The 16249-nt window shown below is 35.8% G+C and overlaps 1 protein-coding gene across 3 annotated transcripts in view; it reads left to right on the top strand.

Moving 5' to 3' along the window:
• Positions 1-16249, top strand: part of NEDD4 (NEDD4 E3 ubiquitin protein ligase) — a 122885-nt gene that overhangs the window by 32896 nt on the left and 73740 nt on the right. For 2 of the 3 annotated variants that reach the window (XM_038580487.1, XM_038580488.1), the window contains one exon: positions 11897-11950. In XM_038580487.1, coding sequence (XP_038436415.1) covers positions 11897-11950 — 54 coding nt within the window. Of the gene's footprint in view, positions 1-8738; positions 8757-11896; positions 11951-16249 lie in introns of those variants that run through there. The other variant, XM_038580489.1, reaches the window with a different exon arrangement.

Here is a 16249-nt window from a genome sequence, read left to right as displayed (position 1 = left end):
GTTGGCTTAGGCCCTCTAAGAAACAGACACTCAGATAGAATTAGATACACAAGAGGTTTATTGGGGAAGCACCTGTGAAGGTTAAAGAAGAAGGATGCACAAATGGAAAGAGCCTTCTCATCATGATGCAGGCTAATACTTGTGCAGGGAGGGGGAAAAGGATTGGTAGGAAGAGTCCCACATTGCAGCACGGTTCTGAGAAACTCTTACCCAAGCCGATGAAGATTTTCCCAGGAAAGATTATCTGTTAGGCATGAATGACCAGGCTCTAGATCCCTGCTATGCCCAGTCTTTGGGAGAACGCCAGGAGAACATACTGGGTAGATTCAAAGGTGTGTGGTTATTTGGAGGCTGTTGATCAGCTATGCAGGTTCTCTTGAAAGAGATCTAAATAGCTCAACTCTGGCTGTTAAAATTGTGATACTTTAAAGATGCATATGGTAATCCTCAAAGCAGCCACTAAAAAATTAAAATGGAAAATGATAGGCAAAAAAATCAGTAAAGGAAAGAAAATGAAATATCAATAAATAGTAATTTTTTAAAAAGATAAAAGGGAATAAAAGAGAAATAGAATAGAAATAGAAAGATGATGGTCAAAAAAAAAAAAAAAAAGAAAGAAAGATGATGGTCATAAAACCAACCATCTCAATAAATACTGGGAAAAAAAAGAAACCCAAGATTCAACCATATGTTCTTAATAGATACACTTTGACTATAAAGACACAGGTCAAAAGTAAAAGTACAAAAAAAGACCATTCAAACACTAAGCCATAAAAAAAGAAAAAGCCCCAAACAAACAAACAAAACCCTGGTAAGGTTGTACTAACATTAGATAAGTAGACTTTAGGATGAAAAGTATTACTAGAGATAAAGAGGGACATTTCATGAACATAAGAGGTCTTAGTCATCAGGAACATATACCTAATAAAAGACCTTCAAAATTATAAAGTAGAAATTGATAGATGTAGGGAATAGTTGAAGATTTTATCACTCCTCTCTCAATAATGATAAAACAACTAGACAAAAAAAATGTCGGTAAATACGTAATAGATTTGAACAACACTATCAACCAACCCATTTGGTATGTATAGAAGACTACATCTAATACCTGAAGAATATACATTGTTTTTATATGCCTATGGAACATTCACCAAGATAGACTACATATTGGGCCATAAACAAGTTTGAATACATTTAAAAGACCTGAGATTCAACATGTTCTCTGAAAATAGAATTCAGTAATATAAATATACCTGGGAAATCCACAAATATTTGGAAATTAAGCAACATATTTTAAATAAGCCGTGGATCAAAAATGAAATCATAAGGAAAATTACAAGCCCTCTTAACTGATTATTAAAGTATAACATTATCAAAATATGGGATGAGCTAATTCAGTGCTCAGAGACAAATTTGCACCGTTAAGTGCTTACATTCAAAAGAAAAATGTTAAAATCAGTGATTTAAGAGTGATCTACCCTAGGAAAAAAAGTAGAAGAAAATAAGAATAGAAATCAGTGACATAGAGAATGGATAAAAAGTCAAGAAAATAAATGAAACCAAAGGTAGTTTTTTGAAAAGAGTAATAATTGATTTGCTATAGCTAGCCCAAATAAGAAAGAAAACTCAAATACCCACTATGAAGAATGAAAGGTACAGGGGCTCCTGGGTGGCACAGTCAGTTGAGTGACTGACTCTTGGTTTCAGCTCAGGTCATGATCTTGGGGTTGTGAGATCAAGCCCCACTTTAGACTCCAAGCTCAGCCAGGAGTCTGCTTAAGATTCTCTCTCCCTCTACCCACTCCCCCACTCTTACTCTCTAAAATAAATAAATAGTTTTTAAAAGAATAAAAGATATATCCCACAGACAATAATAATAAAAATTAACATGGACAACTTTATGGCAATAATTTAACTTAGCTAAATGGACAGATCCTCCAAAAGCCAAAACTATATCAAAGCTAGTAGGAGTAGAAAGAGAAAATGTAGATATCTGTTAGAGGAATTTTAATTGTAATTAAAATTCAGAATTATTTAAAATTGGAATTAAAAATCTTACTATTTTTTTAAACCTTTATTTATTTATTTATTTATTTATTTATTTATTTATTTTATTTTATTTTTTAATTTTATTTATGATAGTCATACACAGAGAGAGAGAGAGGCAAAGACATAGGCAGAGGGAGAAGCAGGCTCCATGCACCGGGAGCCCGACGTGGGATTTGATCCCAGGTCTCCAGGATCACACCCCGGGCCAAAGGCAGGCGCTAAACCGCTGCGCCACCCAGGGATCCCAAAATCTTACTATTTTTGATGATCTTGATTTTCTTTTAGAAAAGATGCTTGAAAATCGGTACTACTTTAAGTGAGAGATATTAACACAAAAATAAGAAAGAAGCCATTTGTAAATGATAGAGCAGGTTTATATTCTTTCACTGTCTTTTATTCATTGTTTCTTTTACCATAATTTCACTATTACCAAATGTTCTAGCCAGTGTGACTTTACTCTGGGATCATAGACTGCACATTTATTTCCATCAGAACTTTGCAGATTTATTGCAACAACAACTAGATAAATCTGTGTTTAGATCAATGCTAATTCATCACAGCTAGAAAAGAACTGAAAACGTGGTGATTTAGTATTTTCTGTACAAAGGACATTATTATGTGTGGTCCTCTACTTTCCTCTTTGTCATTTATATCATTATTTATACATAGCACGGAATGTTTTCAATCGAATGTATTCACATAAAATAGCTTTTGAGGTAATCCTTTACAGTCAAAACTTGGCTATTGGGCATTTAACCAAATGGAAATTGTGGTCAGAAGTTGAAGGGAGCCTTTATGTATCTTTGAGAAAACATGAAGTTCAAAGAAAGTTTTTGCGGAGAACTGTTACTGGTAGATTAACAAACAGGAAAGACTCCAAATTGAAGTTAATGCTTCATAGCAAATTGTAGTAAAATCTACACTTAGAGTTAGCTGCTCAGATGAGACTAAAGGAGGCAAGTTATGGGTGCGAAGAACATTGGGCACATTAGGTGCAATGTACACTGTGTACTCTGTGTGTGAACACAGTGCATGAGCATCTGAAAAAGCTCACTCCATCCCTCATATTCCTGTGGTACTTGGTTTGTATCCTTAGAAGTCATACTCAGTATATGATACAGTGGACCCTTGAACAACACAGGTTTGAACTGCGTGGATCCACTTAAATGGCAGATTGTTTTTCTTTTTTTTTATAAATACGGTACAGTACTATAAATGTATTTCTCTTCCTTATGATTTTCTTAATAATATTTTCTTTCCTCTAACTTATTTTAAGAATGTATTTAATATATATAACAAACACAATAAACAATAAGCACACTATCTTGATTTATGTTTATCTGTAAGACACTGGTTAACAGTAGACTATTAGCAGTTAAGTTTTGGGGGGGTTCAACATTATACACAGATTTTCAACTGTACCCCCTAGCCCCCATATTGTTCAAGGGCCAACTGTATTTACATAATGTATCTATGTTCATGCATATGATCTGTAGGGAAACATGGATCTAAAAATGTGGAAAAACAGGGTCCTCTCAGTTGTGCATACTATACCATCCTGGGTGAACTCTGTGTCTGAATCTGAGGAGCCCCTTTTCTGAGCATATTACTTGTTTGTCATAGTTGGCTTTTCAAAGTGGTAAAATTTTCTTTTTTTCTACCTGCCTAGTAGAGACCCTGGTTCTGGAAATTTGGATAAAACAGTTATTGATATATGAAATATATATATATAATGAATTATATATGTTTTAAGAGAAATAAAATCAGCTATAATTTAATTACTATAAAAATGCCACTGTGCGATTTTCTAGTATTATTTCCTATGTGTTTTTATCCATATATTTATACTCTTCTACCTCTACATACACACACAAAATTGGTGTAAGGGTTTTCTATATTTGTTTCCAGGTACTTTGGTGGTGCTTGCTATTGAGATGGCCACAGCCCCTCAACAAAGCTCACTGTCTCCTGTGGACCCCTATGAACATGTTTCTCAAAATAAGTGCCAGTGTACTGAGCATTATGAAAGGGGAAACACCAGATTCTAGGAAGTATCAGGGAGATATTAAGAAATTTAGCCCCTCTGACGAAGTGTACCACTTAGGGTGCTTTTGGTTTCAAGTAATAGATTGATGCAACAACTCATATTAGCTTAACCAATAAGCACATTTATTATCTCTAATCATAAGAATCATACATAGAGGAATGTAGGTGACCACAGCAGCTGAACAGTCATGTGTGACCCAGCCTCTCTGGGATTCTCTTGGCTTTCTCTCCAGGTCACAAGATGCTTGCAGCGGTTCCAAACATCATAGCCTCACACAATGATATCCGTAGGTAGAAAAAGGAGCATTTTCCCCCCATGCATCTCTTTTAAAAAAGGGAAGCATCCTTTCTGAAAGGTCTTCCAGGAGACTTTGAGATTCTTACCTCTTGGGGCTAGAATTGTGTCATTTATTATTTCTAGCCCAATTTTTGGTATGGAGAATGGAATTACAAGGCTTAGAAGAATCAGGATTCAGCTCCTAGGGGTGGGGAGTGGCCATCTATCCCTGACATACATTGTCATTGTCATCCACTATTTGAATAAAATCAGAATTCTTTTAGATAGGAAGAAGAAGTGGGGGACATCCCATTAATAAAGCACTGAATAAATTATGGTACAGCCATACAATGAAATCCTCATCAGCTATTTGAGAAGAAACATGTATATGTATTAATAGAGTATTAGTTTCAAAATATACTAGTGAAGGAGCAAAGGCACAGAACATTGTATGATGTATCTATTTGTGTAAAGACAGAAACAAAAAAATGCTTTCTCATATGCTGCTATTTGCATAAAATATTTCTAGAAGGACCTAAGAAACCACAGTATTTTCTCTGAGGATGGGACAAGAATAAGAAAATTTTAATTTACTGTATCTTTTTTACTGTTTGGATATTTCCCCCATGACTATGTATCTATATTTTTATATTTGTTGATGAAAATAACTATAAGAGAAAGCAGACATAAAACATGTAAATAAAAATGCCAAGATACTTTCTATTTATATAATGCTTTATGCTTGTCAAAATACCTTTCTGGGGCACCTGGATAGCTCAGTCAGTTAAGCATCTGACTCTTGATTTCAGCTCAAGTCATGATCTCAGTGTTGTGAGATCGAGCCCTGTGTTGGGCTCCATGCTGGGCATGGAGCCTGCTTAAGATTGTCTCTCTCCCTCTGCTCCCCCACTTGCCCTTCCTCTCTAAAAAGAGAGAGAGAGGGGATCCCTGGGTGGCTCAGCGGTTTGGCACCTGCCTTCGGCCCAGGGCGCGATCCTGGAGTCCCGGGATTGAGTCCCACGTCGGGCTCCCGGCATGGAGCCTGCTTCTCTCTCCTCCTGTGTCTCTGCCTCTCTCTCTCTGTCTATCATAAATAAATAAATAAATCTTTTAAAAAAATAAAATAAAATAAAATAAAATAAAATAAAAAGAGAGAGAAAATAAAAATACCTATCTAATTCATTTAACTTTTACACAGTGTTATTTTAAAATGGACTTAGGACATACATCCACATAAAAACTTGTATGTGAATGTTCATAGCATCATTAATCATTATAGTCAAAAAGTAGAAACAACTCAAATGGCTATCAACAAATGGATGGATGCACAAAATGGGATTTATACAAACAATGGGGTATTTTTCAGCTGTAAGAAGAAATGAAGTACTGATGCATACTACAACATGGGTGAATCCCAAGAAAGTAGCAAGAAGCCAATTACAAAAGACCACATATTGTACAATTCCACTTACATTAAATGTCTAGAATAGATGAATTCTCTAGAGACAAAAAGTAGATTGGAGGTGGTCTGAGACTGGAGATCTTGAGGGGGAATTAGGAGTGACTGCTAAGGGACATGGGGTTTCTTTTTGAGGTGATGAAAATGTTCTAAAATCATGACAGTTGCACACTTTATGAAAATATTAAAAACCATTAAATTGTACGCTTTCAATGGGTCAATCATATGGTTTGTGAAATATATCTCAATAAAGCTACTTTTTGAAATGTACCTGCATTGTTTTTTTCCCTGCATCCACCAGTAGAATTTCCGGGAACATTACTTCAGATTCCTTATGAACACTGTAGAATAAATCGACATTTACCAATACTTTGATTCTTCTTCGAATTTTTGGTTACTCCTCTGGCAATTTTTTTTCTCTATCATTTTTTGCATTTATAGACTTACATGCTAATTTTTTCCCCAAAAAATCCATCACTAGCATTTTAGTTTTTGCTTCTTCTGCTTTCAGCTTTCCTGTAAATATGACCCTGTAAACTCTTTTTGTGTGACCATAGCTTTACTCCTAATAAATTTCTAAGAATTATCTCATCAAAAAATTCACACATAGCTTAAAAATGAGATCACATAAAGGGGCTCATGATAGAAAATGACAGACTCTAGCGCCCCTCTCCCTCTTGCTATTCCCGCTTCCCAGGAGAAACCACTTTTTAACTGTTTCTGTTTGTTATGCTGACTGTTATTCCCATATCGCTGAACAGCTCACACATCCATGTTCCAAACTGACTTCAAGCCATGACAGATGAATAAATAGCCAGCTTATGTTTGGCCAGTAGTTTGGTCCCTCATGGGGTTCTAGGTTGAAAATAATTTTTCCTCAGAAGCTTGAAGGCATCCAAAAAAAAAAAAAAAAGAAGAAGAAGAAGAAGCTTGGAAGCATGGCTTCATGATAACATTGTTGTCTATCATGCTGCTGCTGAAAAGTCTGATTCTTATTCTTTTAGGGGTGATTCTTTTCTCTTTCTCTGAAATGTTTGATAATTACTCTAGTGTTTTAAAATTTCACAGGGATATGCCTTGTGTGTACAGTTCTAAATTCATTGTGTTGGGCCATTGATAAACATTTCAATTTAAAGACTACTGGTTTCTTAAAGCTCTGAACATTTGTGTAAGTAATTGTTTTAATAATTTTCTTCCCAAATTATCATTTGAGGATTCCAGCTGGTTGGATTCAGTCACCTAGACTGATTCTTCCTCAACCAGAATTCTTCATGTGAACCAGAGAACACAAAAAATGGTTTGACTGACTGTTTTCTCATGCCTTTCAAGGGTGATCTTACCCAGTACCATGCTAGATACAGAGAGAAATTAACTATGTTATATACAGTAAATGTCTTAAGATATAGGGGTCAGAAAACTTATTTTTTTTTGAAGGTTTTATTTATTTGAGAGAGAGAGAGAGTGCATGAGCAGGGGGAGAGGGGCAGAGGGAGAGAAAGAAGCAGACTTCCCACTGACAAGGGACCCTGATGTGGGGCTTGATCCCAGGACTCTGAGATCAAAGTCAGATGCTTAACCAACTGAGCTACCCAGGCCCCCCTAGCAAACTTTTTTAAAAAAGAGACAGATAGTAAATACTTTAGTTTATGGGCCTATTATGTAGCTACTTATATATCCATTTAAAATGTAACCATTTTAAAATTTTAGAATATTACTATTTCATGGGCTGTTTAAAAAAAAAGCAAAAAATAAAAAAAATTTAAAAAAATTTTTTTAAAAAGCAGGTGGCTGGCTGGGTTTGGCCAGCAGCCATAGTTTTCTCAACTTCTACTTTAGGGCACTAGGGTTCAGTTTTTTCACTGAATTCTGAGGATTCAGAAAATCCTTTTTTATTTCCTCTCATACTTTCTCCAACTTAGCTTATTGTTCTTTTGAGAGATTCTTTGCAAATTTACATTACGTTGTTTATATTTGAATTCAATGGTCATTTTTATTTCCAACGCCTCTTTGTTCTCTACTTGTTCCCTCTTTATAGTCTACTGTTTTGCTTTATGGATTCAGAACTTTCTCAAATATTTCTATTTATACTTTTTAAAAATGTCTTCTGTTGTTTCCTAAATCATTTGTTTTACCTTTACGGACAGTTTTTCTGTTTGTACCTCTGTGATCTTTGGTAATCTAATCATAGTAAAAGGTGATACAATAGGAAACATCACCTATTCTATACATACAAGGCATAAACATTCAGCAATTACATGTTACATTTTTAGCGTCCATTTAAGTTTTACATATTAAAACTGGTGGTTGCCTTTTCGTAAAACCTCTAGCTGAAATCAGATGCAAAGAGAAACTGATGATGTGGGTGTCTGTGACCATCCAGAGGTCAAGTGTTATATGAGCATTCTCATTAGGGGGATTGCATTATTTTGAGTTTTCAGCCTCTGCTCTGCTTACTGCTTTCATCCCTACCTCATCTATCCAATGGGGAGTTGTTGAAATTGCCCACTTGCTGATGGCCCTCATTATCTTTGCTGTAATGGTTTTATACCTCTTATGAACTCCTTTACTATTACTTAAATGGGATCTCAGGAGGGGGAGGATAAATATTCATGTTCAGGCTGTCATTTTGAATTAGTATTCTCACCACACATGTTAAATTGTATTGTTGCACTTATTGTGTGTCTCAGATACAGGAAACAACATCATATGTCATTTATGCTATTTCAGTAGGGAAATAGCACATGTCCTCTATTAACTTTGATAAAAAGGAAGATTGTAGTGTTGTAATAGCCGAAAACAGAGAAGTACAAGTGACTGGGGTGGTGAGGCTTTAAGGAGGATTTGACATCTGAACTAAGGCTTGAACATAAAGTAGAGAAGGTGTTTCAAGTGGAGACTTCAGCATGTACTGAAGCACAGTAAGTGGTGAGTCGTCTGTTTCTAAGGTCATTAGAACACAGTATATATGTATATTTGGGTTGGCAGGTGGACGGTTGTTGGAAACAAGGCTGGACAGGCAAATTGGACTCAGATCATGAGGGATCATTCCGTGCTCTTTGGATTTCATTGTTTAGGCCATTGGGAACAACTTTCGAGTAGGTCAGTAAAGATAGCCTAGACAGTCTTTTAGGTAAGTCAATCCACTTACAGTAGGAAAAATAAAAAGATACGATAGTTGATGTAGCAAATCCTGTTAGGAAGCTAAATTAAATGCTAAACCAGGACAGCAGAGGCCTTATTAGATCAGCTATTATACCTATTTTCTTAGCAATATTTGTCAAACTTCTACAGTATATGCCAGGTACTTTGATAGACACTGAGACTTTTGATTTTTTTCCTCAAAATGTTTTTCATGGCCTTTCTCCCTTCCTTTTTTCACTGAGACCATCTCAGGCAAAGCTCTCATGCACACTTCATGCTTGAGTCCCTAGAACCACAGTCCCTATGGACTCCAGGGTTTCTCTCCAGCCCAATTTATTTTGTGTATCACTGACAAAATAATATTACATATGATCTACATCATGTCATTTTTCCTTTAAAAGGTTCATTTCTTCCCTATCTATCAAGTCATAACTTCTTTTCTGGATTTCAGTACCCTCGGCCTTGCTGTAGCCTAAGTAATCAAAATTTTTTGCCAGTTTCTAATACAAAAATGTTATCACTTTGATCTCCTGAGAGCATGCTCATTCTGCCCCATGTCTTTCCTCATGTGATCTCCTTGCTGTGAATGTTCTGTATATTTTCTTATTCAAATTCTTCCCATAATTAAGTTTCATCTCCTCCCCAAATTCCTCTATATCTTCTTAGAAAAGATTATTGTCTTACACTACTTTTCTATTCCCATGGTGTCTCACCCTTGACTGGGGCTTCCATCCCCATTGTTGCTCCATGGTCACAATGTGACTGTAAGAGAGCCAGCTGTCTTAACCAACACAGGAAGAGAAATGCAAGGGCAGAAGGGACATCTCTCCCAGCTGAGTCAGCTTCATTTAAAGACCTCTCCCAGAAGCCCATCCAATGACTGCCAGTAGGTTGGCCTCTGGTTGTTTCTGGTTGTAAGGAAACCATTTTTAGATAGACATATTCAGAATGCCAATGTTGAACAAGTCCAGAAGGCACTATTTGTAGAGAAAATAATACATAAAATAGAATGGAGCATTTGCTATTTTGATCTAGGTGATGATGACACAGTATACGTATATAAAAAAGTCATCAGGCTGTGGCTAACAGACACATGAAAAGATGCTCCACATCACTAATCATCAGGGAAATGCAAATCAAAACCATGATGAGATACCAGAACGGCTAAAATAAGAAACACAAGAGACAACAAATGTTGGTGAGGATGTGGGGAAAAAAGAACCCATGTACACTGTTGATGGGAACGCAAACTAATGCAGCCACTGTGTAAAACAGTGTGGAGGTTCCTCAAAGTAAAAATAGAATGACCATATGATCCAGTTCTGGGTGTTTACCCAAAGAATATGAAAACACTAGTTCTAAAAGATACATGCATCCCTAAGTTTACTGCAGCATTATTTACAATAGCCAAAATATGGAAGCAACCCAAGTGTCCATCAATAGATGCATGGATAAAGAAGACTGGTGTGTGTGTGTGTGTGTGTGTGTGTGTGTGTGTGTGTGTATTATATGTATATAATATATATATTAGAATATTACTCCACCATAAACAAAAACTAAAATCTTGCCATTTGCAACAACATGGATGGATCTAGAGGGTAGAATGCTAAGCAGAATAAATGAATCAGAGAGACAAATACCATATGATTTCACGCATATGTGGAATTTAAGAAACAAAAAATGAACAAAAAAAAATGAAACAGAAAAATAGACTTTTAAATATAGAAAACAAACTGATGGTTATAAGGGGGAAGTGGGTGGGGGGTATGGGTTAAACAGGTAAAGAGGATTAAAGGAGTGCACTTGTGATGAGCACTCAGTAATGTGTGGAAGTGTTGAATCACTACGTTGTACACCTGAAATTAATATACACTGTATGTTAATTATACTGGGATTAAAATTTTTAAAAACACATAAAGAAAAAATGGGCTCAATATTAAGAATATACTAAGAAAAATAGAAACAATGAAAAATTAGTAAGGATGTAGAGAATCTGAATAAATAAACTGAATAAAATTGATCTAACAAAAGTTTATCATACGTTGCTGCCTAATATAAAAAATTTCAACGATTTGAGATGGCATTGGAATGCTTACATATCTGGCTCTTTATCAGGCCCTGGAAAATTTCAATAAATGAAAAAAATAAAGACTGCATTTACTTTTAATAATTCCTTCTTACATTATTATAGTATGTATTTTATATATTTTAATGCCTTCTTATATTTATTACAGTTGCATCTTCATTGTAAACACTAAATATTGTGGATTGAACCTGTAGTCCTATGCAATACTTTCTCCTATGAAATACTTTTTTTGTGTGTTAATACAATTACTTTTTTTCTTTTTGTATCATTTACTTCATATGCTGAAATATTTTAGCATATGTGGAAGGGTCAGCTTTGAAAAATAAAATAAATAAAATCATCCTGTAAGTGAAAACTCAGTATATATTTTTTTGACTGATAGTATCCTTTATATGGTAGAAGCAAAACACAGTTTTATCAAGTCAGTACTGAAAAGGATTCTGAACACGAGTTTCCATAAAATCAGTATCCAATTTGGGTAGTTCTAACTTGATAAATAAGAAGTCAGCAAATAAGGTTGATAATAACAAGTTAAAATATAACCTATATTTTTTAATGTAGACATTTAAGTAATTTTTTGAAATTTTATTTTCCATTCTTTTATTCTATTTTAGAGAAAAATGTAAAAATAAGCACCCAAATCCACTTCATTGTTGTGGTAAAACTTAGAAAATGGTGATGTAGGACTGGTCTGATTTTGTATTGTGTCTCGTGTAATTTAAAATAGTCTGTAAATAGCAGGAATTAGGAAATGGCAACATTTCAAGCATTTATTTCTCAGAGTCTGGGTTGATTGTTCATTTGTTTTTAAAGAAAGTGTTGTGTTTTTCTTACTTAGGTCCATCCTCAGCAGCACCGGCTTCTTTTTGAAGTATTTGATGAAAATCGATTGGTAAGTTACATTGTACTAGTGTGAAATACAAGCAAGGTTATATCTCAACTACAGCATCAAGTAGTGAGCTGGGAATCTGTGATGTTGCAGATGACCTAAGGATGGTTATGGAGGCTCTGGGCAAAATGGGGAAGTAGATAAAATTTTTTTTCCTCCTTCCTAGTGCTACTTTGTATTCTTCCACTTTCCTCCCAGGCACCTCTCTTTGTGTCAATTCTCAAGAGATTGCACGACCTAAGGGAATGGCAGGAGAGCTGGCCTGTTTGTCTTGCCTTTCCCTCACACTCATCCAGCGTGGGGTGGTGTGGTGTGGTGGGTATGCCCAGGCTCAGGGAGCCTTCTCCCAGAGGGCTACACCTGTGCCTCCTCACTGCAGTGGATTTCTTTGCCCCATTCACTCTCTCCTCCCCTACCCTTCTACAAAGGAAGACCGTCTGTCCTCAGTTACACTAATAAAGTCCTCTAAAGGACTGCCACCTCTTACACAGGGAAAGAGAGAAAGAGAAAGAAAAGAAAAAGCGAAGTTAAGCCTTATTTATTTTATTTTTGTGAAATGGTAGTTCTAATTCCTGATTTCCTAAAAACTATCTTGAAGTCTTATCCTTTTCCTAATTTTGTCTCTTAGGAATGCTATTTCAAAACCTTTTCTTAGCAACTTATATATATATTTTAAAACTGTAAGATTTGAACATGAAGGTGTAAGAATATTGTTATGTATTCAAGGCATATCAGTTATTAAACAGAAGCACCAACAAAGAAACAATCATTCACATTTTGGCTAACAAAGAAACTGAATTTTTAAAATTTGTTTTTAGTGTCGGACTACATAACATATTTTTTCCTTCTCAAAAAATGATAACTAGTAATGGAAGATACTGCAAATGAAATCTAGTCATTAGCAATCATAATAAGCAAAAGTGCTTTTTATCACCAAAGATGACTTCATTACTAACTGCCTCTAACTTTTTGAGGCTGAGTGACATGAAAGATGTTGATGTTTGGTTATCAGATATGGTCAGGTGCAGAGCCTTTGGTTTTCTATTTGTATTTTTTATTTTTCTATAGAATAAAGATTTTTTCCCCTTCTGTCTCTACAGATTTGTTTCCCTTCTAGATGAGACCATGTGAAATTTAGTATTTGTATTTTTTATTTTTATTTTTTTAAAGATTTTATTTATTTATTCATGAGAGACACAGAGAGAAAGAGAGAGGCAGACACAAAGGCAGAGGGAGAAGCAGGCTCCATGCAGGGAACCTGAAGTGAGATCCTGGTCTCCAGGAACACACCCTGGACTGAAGGTGGCGCTAAGCCGCTGAGCCACCTGGGCTGCCCCGTATTTGTATTTTTTAAATCATGAAATAAACACACAAAAAGTGTATGTAATATAAATCCTTTATTTATTTTTTTAATATATATTTTTTTAATTTGAAAGCAAGAGAGCAAGCAGGAAGAGGGATAGAGAAAAGGAGAAGCAAGAGGCAGACTCCCCTGCTGAGAGGGAGCCTAGCATGGAAATTCTGGGATCATGACCTGAGCTGAATGCAGATGCTTAACCAACTGAGCCATTCAGGCGCACCCTAAATCCTTATTTAAAATAATAAGACAAATATCTGTGCACTTATTATTCAACTTACAAACTAGAACATTACCAAAATCTACAACCCTTCTTTTGCCCTCCCCAGCAGCATCTCCTTTTCTTCCTCCAAATATAATATAAATTCTTACTTTATTTTTTAAAATATTACATTTTAATGCTTTGCTGAATATTGTGCTTATCATTGCTTTGAAAAAACTTGTTTATCATGTGTATATATATATCCCTGAGTATAGTTTCCTTTTGCATTTTTTTGAACTTATTAAAATATCATCACTCAATATATTCCTTTCTGACATGTTAACATGCCATTTAGGGTATCAACGTTGGATACTCTGCTCTGCATTAGAAATATAGCTTTTCTCAAGGAGTTCACTGGGAAAAGGAAGCAAGAAATAATTAGAACAGGGTAGTGTGTATCATTCTAATCATCTGATTTGTTGTTAGTCCTAGCAGGTAATTGAAGTGTACATATCACCTGAGATGTTTTAGAAACTAAAACCATTGGTAGAGTAACAGGCTTGATTGTATAGCAGTAAATGTCCTGTGCTAGTGTAAATGTCATTTACATTTATTCCCCTATAGCATTCACAACCAAATTAAGAACATACCCTTTTCCTAGCAATTTCTCTTTGAAAATGTTTGGTGAAGAGCACAGATAAAATTTTAAGCAGAAACAATTTCTGGTCCTCTAGAAAATATTTGTAATATAAGTATTATTTGTTTTTGAAAAAGAGTAGTCTTGTGTCCCTCTTGTTTAGTCAATTTTAAGACCTACGGGTTATAAACTAGCAGTTTGGTGATGATATAGTGGTGGCAATGACAGTAATGGCACGTTTCAGAATGATGTGGCTTGAAATGAATTCTACCCCCGATGCAAAAGTTAGTGCTTCTTTGTCCCTGAGCTAAGAGATACACCTGCACACATCCAGCCTCTGAAGCTTAAGGAAATGCCTATATTCTATATTCTTTTTTTTTATTCTATATTCTGAATGGAGATACTGTGCTTAAATTTAATGGTCATATTAGTCAGAGTTCTCCAGAGAAACAAAACCAACAGGAGATACACACACACACACACACACACACACACACAGAATAAGAAAGAGAGAGAGGGAGGGGGAGAGAAGTTGAGAAAGATTGATTTGTTTTAAGGAATTGGTTCATGTGATTGTGGAGGCTAGCAAGTCTGAAATCTGTGGGCTGGGACTAGCAGGTTGAATATTCAGGTAAGAGTGGATGTCACAGTCTTGAATCTGAAATCTGTAAGGCAAGCCTGGAAGCTGGAAACTTAGGCAAGGTTTCTATGTTGTAATGGAAAGTGGAATGAAATGGAATTGTTTCTTCTTCAGGAAACCTGTCTTTGCTCTTAAGACCTTTAGCTGTTAATGAAGCCCACCACATCATGGAGGGTAATCTGCTTTACTCCAAATCTACTGGTTTAAATGTTAATCACATCTGAAAAATACCTTCATAGCAACATCTGGACAGCTGTTTTACTAAATAGCTGGGCAAAAGAGCCTAGCCAAGTTGATATATGCAATTAATCATCACAGTGGGCTTTGGCCTTCAAAGTTCTAGTCAATCATTAGGGCTATCCAGGGTCGATCCCTGACATTTAGATCATCACATTATTTTCTGTATATATAATCAAGAACCAAACTCTCAGAATGTGGAGTCCTGAGCTCCAACCTGATCCTAAGGCATTATGTATTTAATTCCAGAATGTGAAATTCTACAAGACTTGCATAGATTACTCCCGAGTGAGGGCTGTCACCACTCTCCAGCTCTTCACTCACGTTTAAGTTTGATGCTCCTCTTTTAGAATATCTTTGGCTAAGGGGCTCCATTTTGCCCCAGGTTCTCCACTTAACTGCTCTAATGGTGGTACAGGTCCACCAGGTACAAGTTCTGTGCAATTCCAGGCCAGAGCCAGCAACACAAACTCTTCAGCCTTTCTACAGCCAAAATTCAGACTGGCTGGCTGGGAAGTGCATGTGATTCTCTCATCTTACTTTTCCTTGGCTGAGGCCCTCCTTGAAAGAAGGCCCTCCTTCTATCATCATTCCTTCTTGTGCGGCTGGGTGCTTTTTGATACTTCTTCAGAAGTAATAGCTGGATCAACGTTTGGGGAAAAAAAACACTGAAAGAAAGCATTTCTGTCCATCCATTTAGCCTCCTCTGGTGTTTCTCAGTGGTACCTACCATGAGCCCAGGAAGATCAGAAGAAATCTGTAGTTATGGTTCTAACACTCTGAAGCTTGAAATCTGGTTAGGGCACATAAAACTGATGTTTCCAGTGAAGCTTACCAAAGAGAAAACATTTATCTAGCCAAATATCGGAGGCTTATTATTTTATATCAACAACCAGAAAAGTTTTGCCTGTTAACTAAAAGTTTTAGGCCACAGGCATGAGCAGTTAGATCTCATTAATCAGCCTGTTAGAAGTGTTCCATTATTTGAGTTATGAGACCTGTAACTTAATTCAAGAAGAAAAGTTGAAGTCACTTGACAAAGTGAAAAGATTGAGGCTCTTTCTTCTATAAAGTGAGAGGTTGATAAGGGAATGTTTACTGAAGTCTGTAAAATCGTAAAAGAGGTAGGTTATATAAAACCAAAATAACATAATTTTATGGCTAAGTTTACAATTATTGTACACATTCTAAAACCTAGTGCTATGTCATCCTGGTCAGAAATATAATTT

The sequence above is a fragment of the Canis lupus genome, chromosome 30 (assembly GCF_011100685.1).
Source record: "Canis lupus familiaris isolate Mischka breed German Shepherd chromosome 30, alternate assembly UU_Cfam_GSD_1.0, whole genome shotgun sequence".
NCBI lineage: Eukaryota > Metazoa > Chordata > Mammalia > Carnivora > Canidae > Canis > Canis lupus.
This window is presented reverse-complemented; position numbering and strand designations above follow the sequence as displayed.